The sequence below is a fragment of the Cucurbita pepo genome, chromosome LG14 (genome assembly GCF_002806865.2).
Source record: "Cucurbita pepo subsp. pepo cultivar mu-cu-16 chromosome LG14, ASM280686v2, whole genome shotgun sequence".
Classification (NCBI taxonomy): Eukaryota; Viridiplantae; Streptophyta; class Magnoliopsida; order Cucurbitales; family Cucurbitaceae; genus Cucurbita; species Cucurbita pepo.
In genome coordinates, this window is record NC_036651.1 from 4,372,740 (window position 1) to 4,386,038 (window position 13,299).

Here is a 13,299-nt window from a genome sequence, read left to right on the forward strand (position 1 = left end):
TTCTAGTCCGGGTAGCATCGTGAACCTGTTGTTGTCATTGTATTGATCGAGAATTCTATTTTCTTTTACCAACATTCTCATGCACGACTTTAAGAGGAGCTATATAGTAGCTTTATCGACACTATCAAAATTGCGAGCGTTAAAAAAGCTTATTAAATAAAAAATTTAAATATTTATTAGACATTTTTAAAATAAAATAAAAAATTATGATTTTAATTTAATGGAGAGTAAAAGAACATCTGCTAAAGTAAGATTTAGGAGAGAGAAAGAAAACGACAAACATTAATTAATAATTTAAGTTTAAAAAAAAAAAAAAAATTAAAAAGAAAATCATTAAACGGGTCTCTTACTTCACTCCCACTCTCTCCCCCTTCGCATTCGGTCCGAAGACGCCGAGAGAAAACTACGGAGGCAGATTTTTTCAATTTCGATTCAAACCATGAGCAACGAATAGTATGTTATACTTGAATTCAGTTCTTGATTTTTTATTTTCTTAATTTTCCTTCTTCAATCCAACTCCTCAGATATCTAATTCGTTGTTTATGCTGTTTTCCCTTTTGCAGTGATTATTTGTTCAAGCTCTTGCTAATCGGTGACTCTTCTGTTGGAAAGTCGTGCCTTCTTCTCAGATTTGCGGTGAGTTGGTTGTAGAACTTTTGATTTCTGCATTTTTTTAAATCTGTTTATGTGTCGGTTTGTGGAAATGGGGATGATTTAGGGCTTTATCTCGTATTTTTTAGGGGTTATCTTCATCAGTACAGAAATACTTAATTGCTTTGTTTTTCTTTCCTGTTTTTTTCAGGATGATTCCTATGTGGATAGCTATATAAGTACGATTGGAGTTGATTTCGTGAGTTTCGAAACCGTTGCCTTCTTTTTGTACTTTATATAGATCTTGTATGGGCCATTGCTTTGGATTTTTCTCCTTATGGCTAATATTCTGTGATTTTTCAGAAAATCAGAACTGTGGAACTGGATGGAAAGACCGTTAAGCTCCAGATTGTGAGTAGGCTTACATAGCTTCTTGTTTTTAGAATTTTTCTTTCTCATTCATGGAGGGTATCTTTCTTTGCTGCGTGATTAATCATTTAATAGCCTTGTGAGGGCTTATACATCTGGGAAATAGAACGGTTTTTTTTGCTTTCAGATACTTTCTGAAGTCTAGCTTTTCATCTTTTGATTCAGTTGCATGTTCCTATATTTATATGTATAGATCTTCTCAGCTGTATGTTTATGTGTGAGATCCCACATCGACAGGGGAGGAGAACGGCATTCTTTATAAGGGGGTAGAAACCTCTCCTTAGCAGACCCGTTTTAAAAACCTTTGAGGGGAAGCCTGAAAGGGAAAACTCAAAGAGGACAATATCTGCTAGCGGTGAGTTTGAGCTGTTACAAATAGTATCAGAGCTAGAAACCGGGCGATGTGCCAGCGAGGAGGCTTAGTCTCGAAGGGGGTGGACATGAGGCGGTGTGCCAGCAAGGACGCTGGCCCCGAAGGGTGTGGATTGAAGGGTCCCACATCGATTAGAGAAGAGAACAAGTGCCAGCGAGGATGCTGGGCCCTAAAGGGGGTGAATTGTGAGATTTCACATCGATTGGGGAGGAGACCGAAACATTATTTATAAGGGTGTGGAAACCTCTCCCTAGTAGACATGTTTTAAAAACCTTGAGGGGAAGTCCAAAAGGGAAAATCCAAAGGAGACAATATTTGCTAGCGGTGGGTTTGGGCTGGTACAATATGTGTCTCTGATCTTGTAATCTGCTATTACATTCTTGTGCTCTGGCCAAAATAGGGATAACCCAAAGTAGTTAAATCACTTGCTTTTTCGGTTGTGGTGTTGCTATTCTTATCAGTTTCAATCATAATTTATATGCCTAACTGACATGAAAGCTTTTGTAAGTATTGATAAACGAACAGAACAAAGTGGATAATGTTGCTATGCGAATTGTTGGAGACGTGAAATTGAATGTGCAGTGACCTTTACAAATATTGTTGACTGTCTAATCCACTTCTTCTGTTTTCCCTTATTTTACAAAAGCTGTATTCCTCATATTTCAAGGACTTGTTGAAATCTAATTTGATATGCAGAAGACTTGACTGATTCTATTGTTTTATTCTTTTTAGTGGGACACTGCTGGTCAGGAGAGATTCAGAACTATCACAAGCAGCTATTACAGAGGAGCACATGGAATAATTGTAAGAATCTTCCCTGTTAAGTTCAGGGATCAAAATATTTGTATTGTGAATTTACGAGATCTCTCTCATACTTGTTCTCAGCCTGTTGTTTAGATTAGAACACGTAATTTGCTGGTTCTTGATTAGAAATTTTGTTCTAATGTCATATTGTTGCTGTAAATGGGCCCCTCGCCCTTCCGATTTGAGAATGTAGCTGACCCATTCTGAATTTTTGCCAATGGTAGAATACTGGTGGAAGAATACACCCCTCGTAGATGGCCGGGGNTAGCGTCATAAGCCCATAAGCCAATATCAGTTTGTATTGGTTGTGGGAAAAACCCTTGAGCAATATCTATGATCAATTGGGAGGATGCGATCTCTTAAAATAACTTGCCCAGAAAGTGAATTGGGGAATTTTTTTTTGTCAGGTTCATTAGTTGACTTTTTTTTTTATCAAAGAAACGTGTCATCCTCACAATATTTTGTTTGAATTGCAACAGATTGTTTATGATGTCACTGAGATGGAGAGCTTTAACAACGTCAAGCAATGGCTGAATGAGATTGATAGATATGCTAATGATAGTGTATGCAAGCTTTTAGTAGGAAATAAGTGTGATTTAGTTGAGAACAAGGTTGTTGACACAGAGACAGCAAAGGTATAATTTTTATTTAGCTGTGCCATAATTTTTGAACTTCCAACTTTTCTTTTCGCTTACTACAAACGTTTAGCAAGTTCATTCAGCCACCTTTGATCGAAAGTTCCTATTAATTTTATGATCTTCGATGTAAATCTGGTATATATTTATTCATGCACTTCCGAAGTTCTAATATTACTCTGTTGAGCATCATTGGTTTTAGGTCGTGTCCCTTCTCTCTATCGACCTCCCCACTTCCACTTCCTTACTTCTCCTTGTCCTGCCCCCGAGAATATAGAAGATAAGTTGACTTAATACTCGATTTACTGTATTTTCCTCTTCATGGATGGATTGCAGGCATTTGCAGACGAGCTCGGAATTCCTTTTCTGGAGACGAGTGCAAAAGACTCGATCAATGTGGAGCAAGCTTTCTTAACTATGGCTGCTGAAATAAAGAAAAAGTAACAACCATTCTGCCCGTTCTTTCTTTTCGTTCTTCCTTCCTTCGGCGTTGTTGAAAAATTCAATGGCTTGATGTTGAATTTCTCTGTCGTTATGCGTTGTTTCTGACATTTCAAAATGGATTTTAGAATGGGAAGCCAGCCAAGTTCGTCGATGTCGTCGGGGAATGTGCAAATGAAGGGGCAACCAATTGAGCAAAAGAGCAGCTGTTGCAGTTGAGAAGAAGAAGAAGAAGTCGCCTAATTATATAAAAGGTAAAATCTAAGTTAACAGGTTTCTTAAGAAGAAGTCGTCTTTACTTTGTGTTGGCTCAAGGATTTCAATGTTATGGTGAATTGTTCCCTATTTGAAACGTTTCTGTGTATAAATGTTTTGTGACAGTCACCTTTGGATACTTTTCTGTCTCTCCTAATCATCTCCATACACTAAACTCTGGAGAGAATTATATCAGTGTCGTTTGGAGTAAAGAAAATCATTCCGACATTCATTGAGGACAGTCATATTTTGTCGTGTCGTGTCGCCATGTTAGTTTTGTGATGTTCTAGCCACTGTATATACTCTTTCCCATAACTTTTCTAGCAACTAGTTAGGGTACCATAGGACCATATTTAGGGGGATGTCGGGCTTAAACATCGGATCGGTGCTAAGAGTATCTCTTGCTCGTGTCTCGGTGGAAAAGAACTGATTTGAAAACAACCCATATAGGTTTGTATATAGTTAATTGATTTGTGAATCATTGAGGACAATCATATTTCGTCGTATCGCCATGTCAGTTTTGTGATGTTCTAGCCACATTAATATATTCTTTCCCGTAACTTTTCTAGCAACTAGGTTGTGATGTCCTACATTAGTTGGGGAGGAGAACAAACCACCATTTATAAGGGTGTGGAAACCTTCCCCTAGTAGACGCGTTTTAAAGCGTTGAGGGAAAACCTTCCCTCAAGGGAAAACCCAAATAGGACAATATCTGCTAGTAGTGGATGTGGGTCGTTACATAGGTAGTGTCTTGTTGCACCACGGAACTATAGGACCATATTTAGTGGGATGTCGGGCTTAAACTTCGAATCGGTGCTAAGAGTATCTCTTGCTCGTGTGTCTCGGTGGAAAATAACTAATTTGAAAACAACCCCCCTATAGGTTTATATACATACATATATATATATATATATATATATATATATATATATATATACTTAATTTATTGATGAGTTCAACCTCTTCCACTTGGTGATTGTTATATGTTTAGGCCTTATTTTATGATCTAAAAAACTTTTTTTTTTAAATTTTATTATTTTTTACTTTCCTATTAGTATTTCATTTTATCAACAATACAATTGATTTCTTAATTTATTTTAGTTTACCGCATCATTTCATTAACAATTAAAAAGATTTTTATTTTACAAAACAATTATTTGATTTTATCCAACAAAATAGCTTTTGAAATTAAATTATAACACTACTTTTTGTTAATTTATAAAATAATTATTTAATTTAACACAACAAAATATATTTTGGAATAAAATTAAGTCAGACCAAATCAGGAAAAATAAATAAATAAATCATTTGAAATTAAGATGGCTAACATATATTTATTATATTTTAGCATTAAAAAAAATATAAAAATCACACATAAATATTGGGTCAACATCGGATGTGGAATATGCCATCGCATCACAGAATCATTTACAGATTTCTCTCTCATGTTTTTTTCCCTTTCATTTATTAATTTATAGTTAAATATAAAATTCAAATTCTAAATATTATTAGACAATTTTTAAAATTTCTAGGAATCTAAAAATTTATTAGATATCAATAACTCTATATTTATTAAAATTTATAAATTTCAAATAAAATTTATAATATTTTAAAAATTTGTTTAAATTACCATAAACCAGTAATTGTTGAGGAAGCTTATGCATTATTTTAAATTTTAAATTATTAATATCTAAGAAATTCAATATTTTGAATTTCTTTAATATTGAGAAAAAAAAATAATAATAAACGATACATTTTAATTTTACAACATAATTTCATTAAAAGGATTTTTAAATTAAAACATAAATTTAGCCCTAAATTACAAAAATATATGGGTTTGGCCCTTTACAACAGAATTTGGTGTGACCCGACCCGGAAGTGACCCGACCCGGAAGCAGCTTGACAAAACCCTAGTTCCTCACTTATTATAGTCTCTCTTACACACAACTGTAGTCTTTCCTCTCACTCTCGGAAGAACGCTAGCCTTTCACAGGTTTCATTTCTCTCATCTTTTTTCTGGTTAGCAGTGTTTGATTCATCAGAAGTCAGTCTCGACTTTGAATCTCTTCGATATAATGTTGAATTCTCTCTATATAACTGACTTTGGATCTCTTCGATATACTGTTGGATTTTCTTTATATAACTAACTGTTCGTTTGATGTAGGTCAGATCTGATTTGTGAGCTAAACGTTTTTTCCGCGAAGCGATGGCTCTGGTGAGCACCTCTCATTACTTCTGGTTTTGTTTTGTGATATGTTTTGAATTTTTTTAATTATATTTTACTTCCTTTTTTGTGATCTTTTTATGTTGTGTTGAATTTTTTTTGTCAAGAAATGGTTATAAGAAGAGGAGGTTTATCGTCTTGTTGTTTTGGATCTGTGTTTTGTCATTTCGCTTCATCAAAGTTTATGTTGTGATCTTCATCAGAAGTTTATGTTGTGATCTTCATCAGAAGTTTATGTTGTGATCTTCATCAGAAGTTTATGTTGTGATATTTGTGGTTTTAGGGCGTTTCAGTGTTTTAATTTGGAGAATCTAATACTCTTTCTTGTTCACTAATACGCTTCCATATGCTGTTTAGTTCAGGTGTTCACGTTTATAATTGTGATTGAAATTTGATTGCATATATTTAGGATTAGACATAGTTGCTTTACTTGTGTTATCGATGATCGATGAGTACTCTTTCCTCTTTTGTGTACTGTGAATGATAATTGGTTGATATGTTCTTGAAGTATATGTGTATTGATTTTGCAGGTCCTGCATTCTTGGAAGGCTAACAAAAATGCTTACAAGGCTTTTATAGCTGCTGAATACAATGGTGTCAAAATTGACCTTTCTCCAGATTTTGTCATGGGCGTAACCAATAAAAGTCCTGAATATCTGAAAATGAATCCTATTGGGAAGGTAAACAAATATCTTCTCTGGTGATTTGACCATGTGAGATATAGCAATTCTTTTATTCTTTGACTCATTTGTGCCTATTTTAGGTTCCTGTGTTGGAAACACCCGATGGTGCTATCTTTGAGAGCAATGCTATAGCTCGCTATGGTAATTATTATTATGTGGTTCTCCACAGAAGAGACTTTATAACTATGCAAATGGGTTAAAATGAAAATCTTCTTATTTTATGCTAAAATTTTCTGTTATTGCTGCAGTTGCTCGTTTGAAGGACAGCAGTTTATTTGGCTCTTCCTCAATTGACTACGTAAGATCCTTCGTTTTCTTTAAATGGTTTTGATTATGCTTTCATTTCCTTAGATTGCTTAGATCGGAAAGCAATGCGTTTGATTTTATTATCATACCGTTCATTCTATTGTTTTCAGGGACATGTTGAACAATGGATCGATTTCTCCACAACGGAACTAGATGCTCATATTTCAACAATTTTGAGGCCTAGATTTGGATATGGTGTTTACCATCCTGCTGTAAGTTAGAACTCGAAGCTTATTTTCTTCTCATTTAATCTTTGTTTGTGCGTATTAAAATCATGAAAAGTGGATTGTTTCCATGGCGTATGACTTATTCTATGTGTTATTTTCTGCATGAAGGTAGAAGAAGCTGCAAATGCTGCCCTAAAACGATCTTTTGCTGCTTTGAACTCTTACCTTGCTTCAAACACATTCCTTGTTGGTCATTCTGTGACACTGGCTGATATCATTTTGACATGCAATCTCTATTTGGGATTTACGTACATATTGACTAAAAGCTTTACTTCCGAGTTCCCCCACGTCGAGAGGTACTTCTGGACGTTAGTCAATCAACCAAATTTCCGAAAGATAATTGGTGAGGTGAAGCAGACTGATGCCATTCCACCAGTGAAAACACCTGAAGAGGCTGCAGCAGCTGCCAAACCAAAGCCTGAGCCCAAGAAACAAGAAGAGAAGCCCAAAGCAGCACCTGCTGCAGAAGAGGAGGCACCAAAGCCGAAGGCCAAAAATCCTCTTGACCTGCTTCCTCCCAGTAAGATGATTTTGGACGAGTGGAAACGTCTCTACTCGAACACTAAAACCAACTTCCGTGAGGTTGCAATCAAAGGTATAACCATTCTTCAGCCCCATGTAAGAAACATAGCTGCAATTTCCCCTTGAGAAGGAACTGTTGTATAATTCAAGTGGTCTATGTTCATTTGTTTATGCAATGCAGGATTCTGGGACATGTATGACCCTGAAGGATACTCCCTTTGGTTCTGTGATTACAAGTACAACGACGAGAACACAGTTTCATTCGTGACTTTGAACAAAGTCAGCGGATTTCTTCAGAGAATGGATCTTGCTCGCAAGTATGCCTTCGGAAAGATGCTCGTGATCGGATCAGAGGCTCCATTCAAGGTGAAGGGGCTATGGCTTTTCCGTGGACAAGAAATCCCGCAATTTGTGATCGATGAATGCTACGACATGGAACTGTACGAGTGGAAGAAGGTGGATATCTCCGACGAAGCCCAGAAGGAGAGGGTGAACCAAATGATTGAAGACCAGGAACCATTCGAGGGTGAAGCTCTTTTGGATGCTAAATGCTTCAAGTGAGTAATAGAGAAAAGCTAGCTTTCAGGTGGTGTGGTTGGGGCTTTCGACTAGAGGAGGGACGACTGACGTGTGAGGAAGGTTACCGTGGACGTTTTGAGTCGATTTTGTTCAAGTAGAATTTTGTCTTCTATTTATTTTCCGAGTCGAGGTGAACTTTCTTATGCTTTCTAATTAAACCTTACTTTTATATTTAGCTTAAGCTTATGGGGTGCTGTTATGATTCTTGTTTACATTTAAGTATAATTTTAACTTTTATGAAGTGAATTTATGTTTTAGATTGTTACAGAAATGATCTTATATTAGTCCTTGAATACCCTAATTTTTTATTTTTCTATGTTAAATTTTAAGTTTTTTGTTTTTCTATGTCAAATTTTAGTTATATTTCTGTTTTTAAATTTCTTTTTTAGGAAGAAATGTTGTTTGATAAAATGTGGGAAGACATGTAAATAATAATAATTTAGAGAAAAATGTTTAATATGGAAAATTTAGAGAGGAAAAAAAAAATAGAGACTTTAGAGATAAAATATTAGTTAAAATTTGAGAATGAATGATATATTAAATAAATAAATATAAATGAGAAAAAATAAAGGGAATTTAGACATTTATTTATTAGAGAGAGAAAAGTAGTTTTTTGTTTTCAAAATTTGACATACATTTTTTAAAAACATTATGATAATAATAATAAAAAACTTATAAATGAAATTAATGTTCATAAATTTAATTTTTTATAAAAATTAAAAATTAATAATTATCACCAGAAGTTTTGGGTTTTTATTTTATGAGTTTAAAAGATTATTATTTATTTTTTTTTTTTGTAAATTATTTGTTATAGGTTTTTGTAGTACAATTATTTTCGATTATTTAGAGAATTTATTGTTCAATTATCTAATATTTATTCTATTTTGATGTGTTGGAGTAAATTTAAGTGTTTATTAAATAATTCATGAAAAAAAAGATATTTCTATTTTAAAACCACTTTTATCGTACCATAATTAAATATAAGAAATTAATTGGGCTTAAAAGACATGTTATTTTTATTTTTAGAATTTAACTAAAAATTAAAATGTTTATCTTAGAAAAACCTAAAAGATTAAGAAATACCATTTTTTAAAATAAAAAATGAAAATATAAAGGATTATTATTATTATTATTATTATTATTATTTAATGTTTTTTTAAATATTCCTCAATATCAAATTAATTGAATATATTGGTAAATTTTGATGGAAGTATAATCATGCATCTTGAACCACTTCGTAAGGTAGCTTTAGCATTAGCGTGGTTTGGCAACTTTCAGCTTTCCTTTCAACTTCTTCCATTTCTCTACTGCCAGCGATCGAGCGTTTCAATTTGTTGCAGAGATTCTAGAGACGGTTAGTCAGATATAGATATGAGCAGAAATTTGAGTCGCAGATCGTCTGATTTGGTTGCGCTTTCCGCTTCGCTTTCCCTACTTTTCGTCTCCGGTACTTCTTCAGATCTCTCTCTCTCTTTTTTTATTTTTTAATCTTTTGCTTTATTCGGTTTCTGCGATCTGTCTATTGATTTGTGCAATTTGTCCTTCTTTTTTCTTTGCTGATTCTGTTACTGGATGCTCTTGATGTGAATCGAATGACTGGGATGCAATTGACTGTTTTTCATGAATTCTGTGTTGAGATCTTGTTTTTGTTTGATTTTTAGTCTTCTTCCTTGTTAATTAGTTGAACATGTCCTTTGGAATCTTTGTTTCTTTATGCTTTCTCAGTTAAATTAGTACTTTCAGAACTTCACAATCTGTTTATATGAAAGTTTGTGGCTGTAATTAGTTAATCTCAATTTCGCAATGTGTAAGCGAGACAAGCAGTTGCACGAAATACTAGTACTACTTAATCTGTGTTTTTTAAAAGAAATCTCCATGTTGTCATAAAAAATAACTTCTTGTACATTCTTTCTTTGAAGTTTATGGAGTTACAAAAAGTATGTACCATAAAGCAGCCATAAAATTTGTTCATTCAATAGCTACGCACTGTTTTTCTCATTGCAAATGAAATGAGGAGTTTCGGTTCATCTCTGCTTTCGATGTTTATTTAAACCCGTACTCAAACTTCATTATTTATTTTCCATTTCTATGCTTTTTTGGGCAAAGGAGATGCAAGCGTGCTATAGTGTATTGGTATTTTACCTGTGTAGATTCCAAACCCCATGGTTACTTTTTCGTTTTGTGCATCTTCCATTACCTTTTATCTAGAAATGAACTTTTTTTGTCGAATGATAAATGTCCAGTCATCGATTAGTACATGTTGAGTCATTAATTTTTACTTTTGCAGCTATCACTTAACACTTCTTTTGGTTGGCTACTACAGCCCTTTCTAATGATTCCAGTGGCAAAGATAGTATTAACTCTGGGAAGCATTCATCCTCAAGCAGCAAAACTGGCTCTATGGTTGCCATCATCCTCCTTGGGTTTTTGGTAGTTGTGTTATTATCATTTTTCCTTTTCAAGCTATGGCAGAAGAAGAGAAGAGAGGAGCAATATGCCCGACTTCTGAAATTGTTTGAAGAAGATGATGAGCTTGAGGTCGAACTTGGTCTTCGGGATTGAAGAATATCTCTGAAATTCTAGTCCACTGAAGCTGGGTATGTCCTTGATCCTGTCATCCTTTTATTTCTTACCTGAAATAGCTTGCTTCATATTGATATGCTGGAGTGGTATGTCATGTCTATTAGATGATGTGGTTGCCCATGATGGATACAATATGAACAAACTATATCCAATGGCATATGTATGCTTCTATCCATGGCTGCATGACCAGTAGTTACTTTTCTTATTTAATTTGATTGATATTAATTTTCTTTGGAGAATTACAAAAGGGACTTTCCACTTGGCCAAAAGTATAGATATACATTGAGATAGAAAGAGGGCTTTGCATTTGCACCAATATGAAGCCAAAAAAGAACTGAATACAAAAAATTGTGAAAAGTAAGCCTTTTATAGGTATTGCTGGCATTTCATAGGAAAAAAATGTTGGCATGTTTGTGCCAACAGGAATGCATAATGCTTATATATGTGCAGTTATATAGGTGATTGCTCAGTTTTGCATCTCCATTCCTTCATTTTGGAACCACTTTTATATCTTAAAAGGCTAAAAATACTTTTTAGGTATCGACTAACTCCTCCCTTTCCTGTTTTCTCATTGTCTCCCTTGTTCCTTCTTTGCCAGCCATTCTACTTCAAGCTTGACTCTCTCATCTTGACTTAAACTTACAATTTAATATTAAAACTCTTATATGGGAAGTGGAAAAGCCTGACGTGGTGTCTTAAAAAGTAAACAGATACCTTAGAGACTTAGCTGAAGCTGCTTGGTGGGGCGAGAGTAAGTTTTCAAGTAATATTCATAAGATATCTGTTTTGAGAGCATGTTTTCTATATAGGAAATATATTATTAATAGGAAAATTCGATAGATGGAGAGGCCTCATGAAGCACTGCCAAGATCGTTACAAGACGTTCTATCAATTGGTACTACTAAAAAGAATCTAATTACAAAATAAATTGGAGAACTCCATGAGGAGCCATTTAATAAATTATGATCTCCCACACATTTTAGAAAAGATCATATGATTTCCTTCCGTCCATGCTTTTTTCATAATTTAGCCGTAGCAACATTTTCCCATAAAAGTGTGGCATTTCATCTGAAAGGATATCGAGAAAGAGCTGTTCCATGGAAGAACCACCCTTGTAACAGAAAATACCAAATTCAATAAGAAGCTAATGGCAATAGTTTGTGGCATGAGGGCAGGAATAAAAAGTTAACTTTGGCTCCTAATTCTTACTGCACAATGCCTTTGGAATGTGTTTGTTGTGATAACTAGACCCAAAGCTGGAGTTTACAGGAAAAGTACAACTTTCTTAGGGGCCTGTTTCCATAACTTCTCTGAGTAATGAAAGTATAGGATTCTGTTTCCTTTGGTACTTAGAGAAGGGCATTCATTTGTAAGCACATGAAGAAAACAGGTAACCCGGCAACAGGGTGTTAAAAATCTTCAACAAAAACCGTAGATATCCCCAAGATACATCTTTGAGCTTTAGTTGAGCTTGAGTGTGTTAGACCTTCCCTTTCAAAAATAGGGCATAAGTGAGGCATGACTAGTAACGCGTCCATAGAAGATGATTTTGCAACAACATCTAGTCCAATTATTTAAGTTAAATTACAAGTCTGGTTCTAAAATTTGAGGTGTGTATCTATATGGTCTTTGAGCTTTGAGCTTTGAGCTTTTAAAGTATAGAATACATTCTTAAACTTTCAATTTTGTGTCTAATAGGTACTTGAACTTTCAATTTTATATGTAATAGGTCGTTCACAAATTTGAAATTTTTTTAGAAAATTAATTGATTATTGATATAAATTTGAATTTTATGTCTAATGAAATTCTAAACCTTTAATTTTGTATTTAGTAAATATTTGAATTTCGAACCATTTGAAAATTTGAAAGCTTGTAAATGAACCAATTATTTACTTTCTCAGTGACTTTATGATTTAGTGTTCTGGTTCTGGCTGTTGTACTGCTTGTTATAGATTTTTTAGATCTTTTAGACCTGATACATTAGCTTTTACGTGGTTCTTGCATCGCCATTGTTTCTTTTCGGGTCCGTCCCTCATTAGTTAGGCAGTATATATCATAGATTATTACAGCTCAAATGTGCAGGCACTTCTCTTGATTTTCCTTTTCTGTGCAAAGTTGCATATAATTTTCGAACGTTACCTGTTCGTAGATCTGAGTATCTCTCATACGACCCGACACTCTGCTGGCTATTTTCACAGGCTCAGAAACCATTATGTTGGAATTATTGCATTTCAAATGTCTAAAAGATATGGTGAGATGATAGCTTGAGTTTGCTGTAAGGTTAGGTTTTTCTTTTCCCCTGATTTTTGAAAATTCTGGGGTGGTGCATAGCCTTGTAATTCCCGTATTATAGTGAATCATTTTGTAAGGAGTGCTTGAAGAAAATACGAGTTCAGGTTTTGTAAAACTGATGTCATATACCAAGTTTAATGGTGAAAGGGTTTTGACTAAGGCCCCAAATATTGTTCTTTCAGTTAAAGACGTGCTAATACGAGCATAGCTTAATCACTAGCTAAGGTATATGTCTTCGAGCCGAGGGGTAAGTGTTTTTCATTCTCCCGCTTAAGGCATATGTCCTCGAGTATAGCTTAATCACTAGCTAAGGCATATGTCCTCGAGCCGAGGGGTCCAGTGTTTTTCATTCTCT

General features: G+C 34.4%; 3 protein-coding genes across 7 annotated transcripts; all 3 read left to right on the forward strand.

Annotated features, from left to right (window-relative positions):
• Positions 1 to 334: 334 nt before the first annotated feature.
• LOC111809715 (ras-related protein RABD1-like) lies at positions 335 to 3,769 on the forward strand. The gene is made up of 8 exons (XM_023696108.1): positions 335 to 453; positions 564 to 636; positions 803 to 850; positions 955 to 1,002; positions 2,126 to 2,197; positions 2,677 to 2,832; positions 3,169 to 3,272; positions 3,402 to 3,769. The coding sequence occupies exons 1-8, from the start codon at positions 440 to 442 to the stop codon at positions 3,490 to 3,492; spliced, it is 606 nt and encodes a 201-aa protein (XP_023551876.1). The 5' UTR covers positions 335 to 439; the 3' UTR covers positions 3,493 to 3,769.
• A 1,688-nt stretch (positions 3,770 to 5,457) lies between these two features.
• LOC111810181 (elongation factor 1-gamma) lies at positions 5,458 to 8,340 on the forward strand. 2 transcript variants are annotated; one of them, XM_023696786.1, is made up of 8 exons: positions 5,458 to 5,521; positions 5,693 to 5,743; positions 6,283 to 6,432; positions 6,516 to 6,576; positions 6,684 to 6,733; positions 6,852 to 6,953; positions 7,077 to 7,563; positions 7,672 to 8,340. In XM_023696786.1, exons 2-8 carry the CDS (start codon positions 5,735 to 5,737, stop codon positions 8,049 to 8,051), a joined length of 1,239 nt encoding a protein of 412 aa, XP_023552554.1. In that variant the 5' UTR covers positions 5,458 to 5,521; positions 5,693 to 5,734; the 3' UTR covers positions 8,052 to 8,340. The 2 variants fall into 2 exon arrangements, with proteins under 2 accessions (XP_023552554.1, XP_023552555.1); XM_023696787.1 differs by having other exon boundaries at positions 5,468 to 5,521; positions 5,698 to 5,743.
• A 937-nt stretch (positions 8,341 to 9,277) lies between these two features.
• LOC111809626 lies at positions 9,278 to 13,131 on the forward strand. Of its 4 annotated transcripts, none has more exons than XM_023695982.1 (3): positions 9,278 to 9,516; positions 10,393 to 10,666; positions 12,768 to 13,131. In XM_023695982.1, exons 1-2 carry the CDS (start codon positions 9,441 to 9,443, stop codon positions 10,629 to 10,631), a joined length of 315 nt encoding a protein of 104 aa, XP_023551750.1. In that variant the 5' UTR covers positions 9,278 to 9,440; the 3' UTR covers positions 10,632 to 10,666; positions 12,768 to 13,131. The 4 variants fall into 4 exon arrangements, with proteins under 4 accessions (XP_023551750.1, XP_023551751.1, XP_023551752.1 ...); XM_023695983.1 differs by having other exon boundaries at positions 12,802 to 13,131; XM_023695984.1 differs by lacking the exon at positions 12,768 to 13,131 and adding an exon at positions 12,722 to 12,738.
• Positions 13,132 to 13,299: the final 168 nt, after the last annotated feature.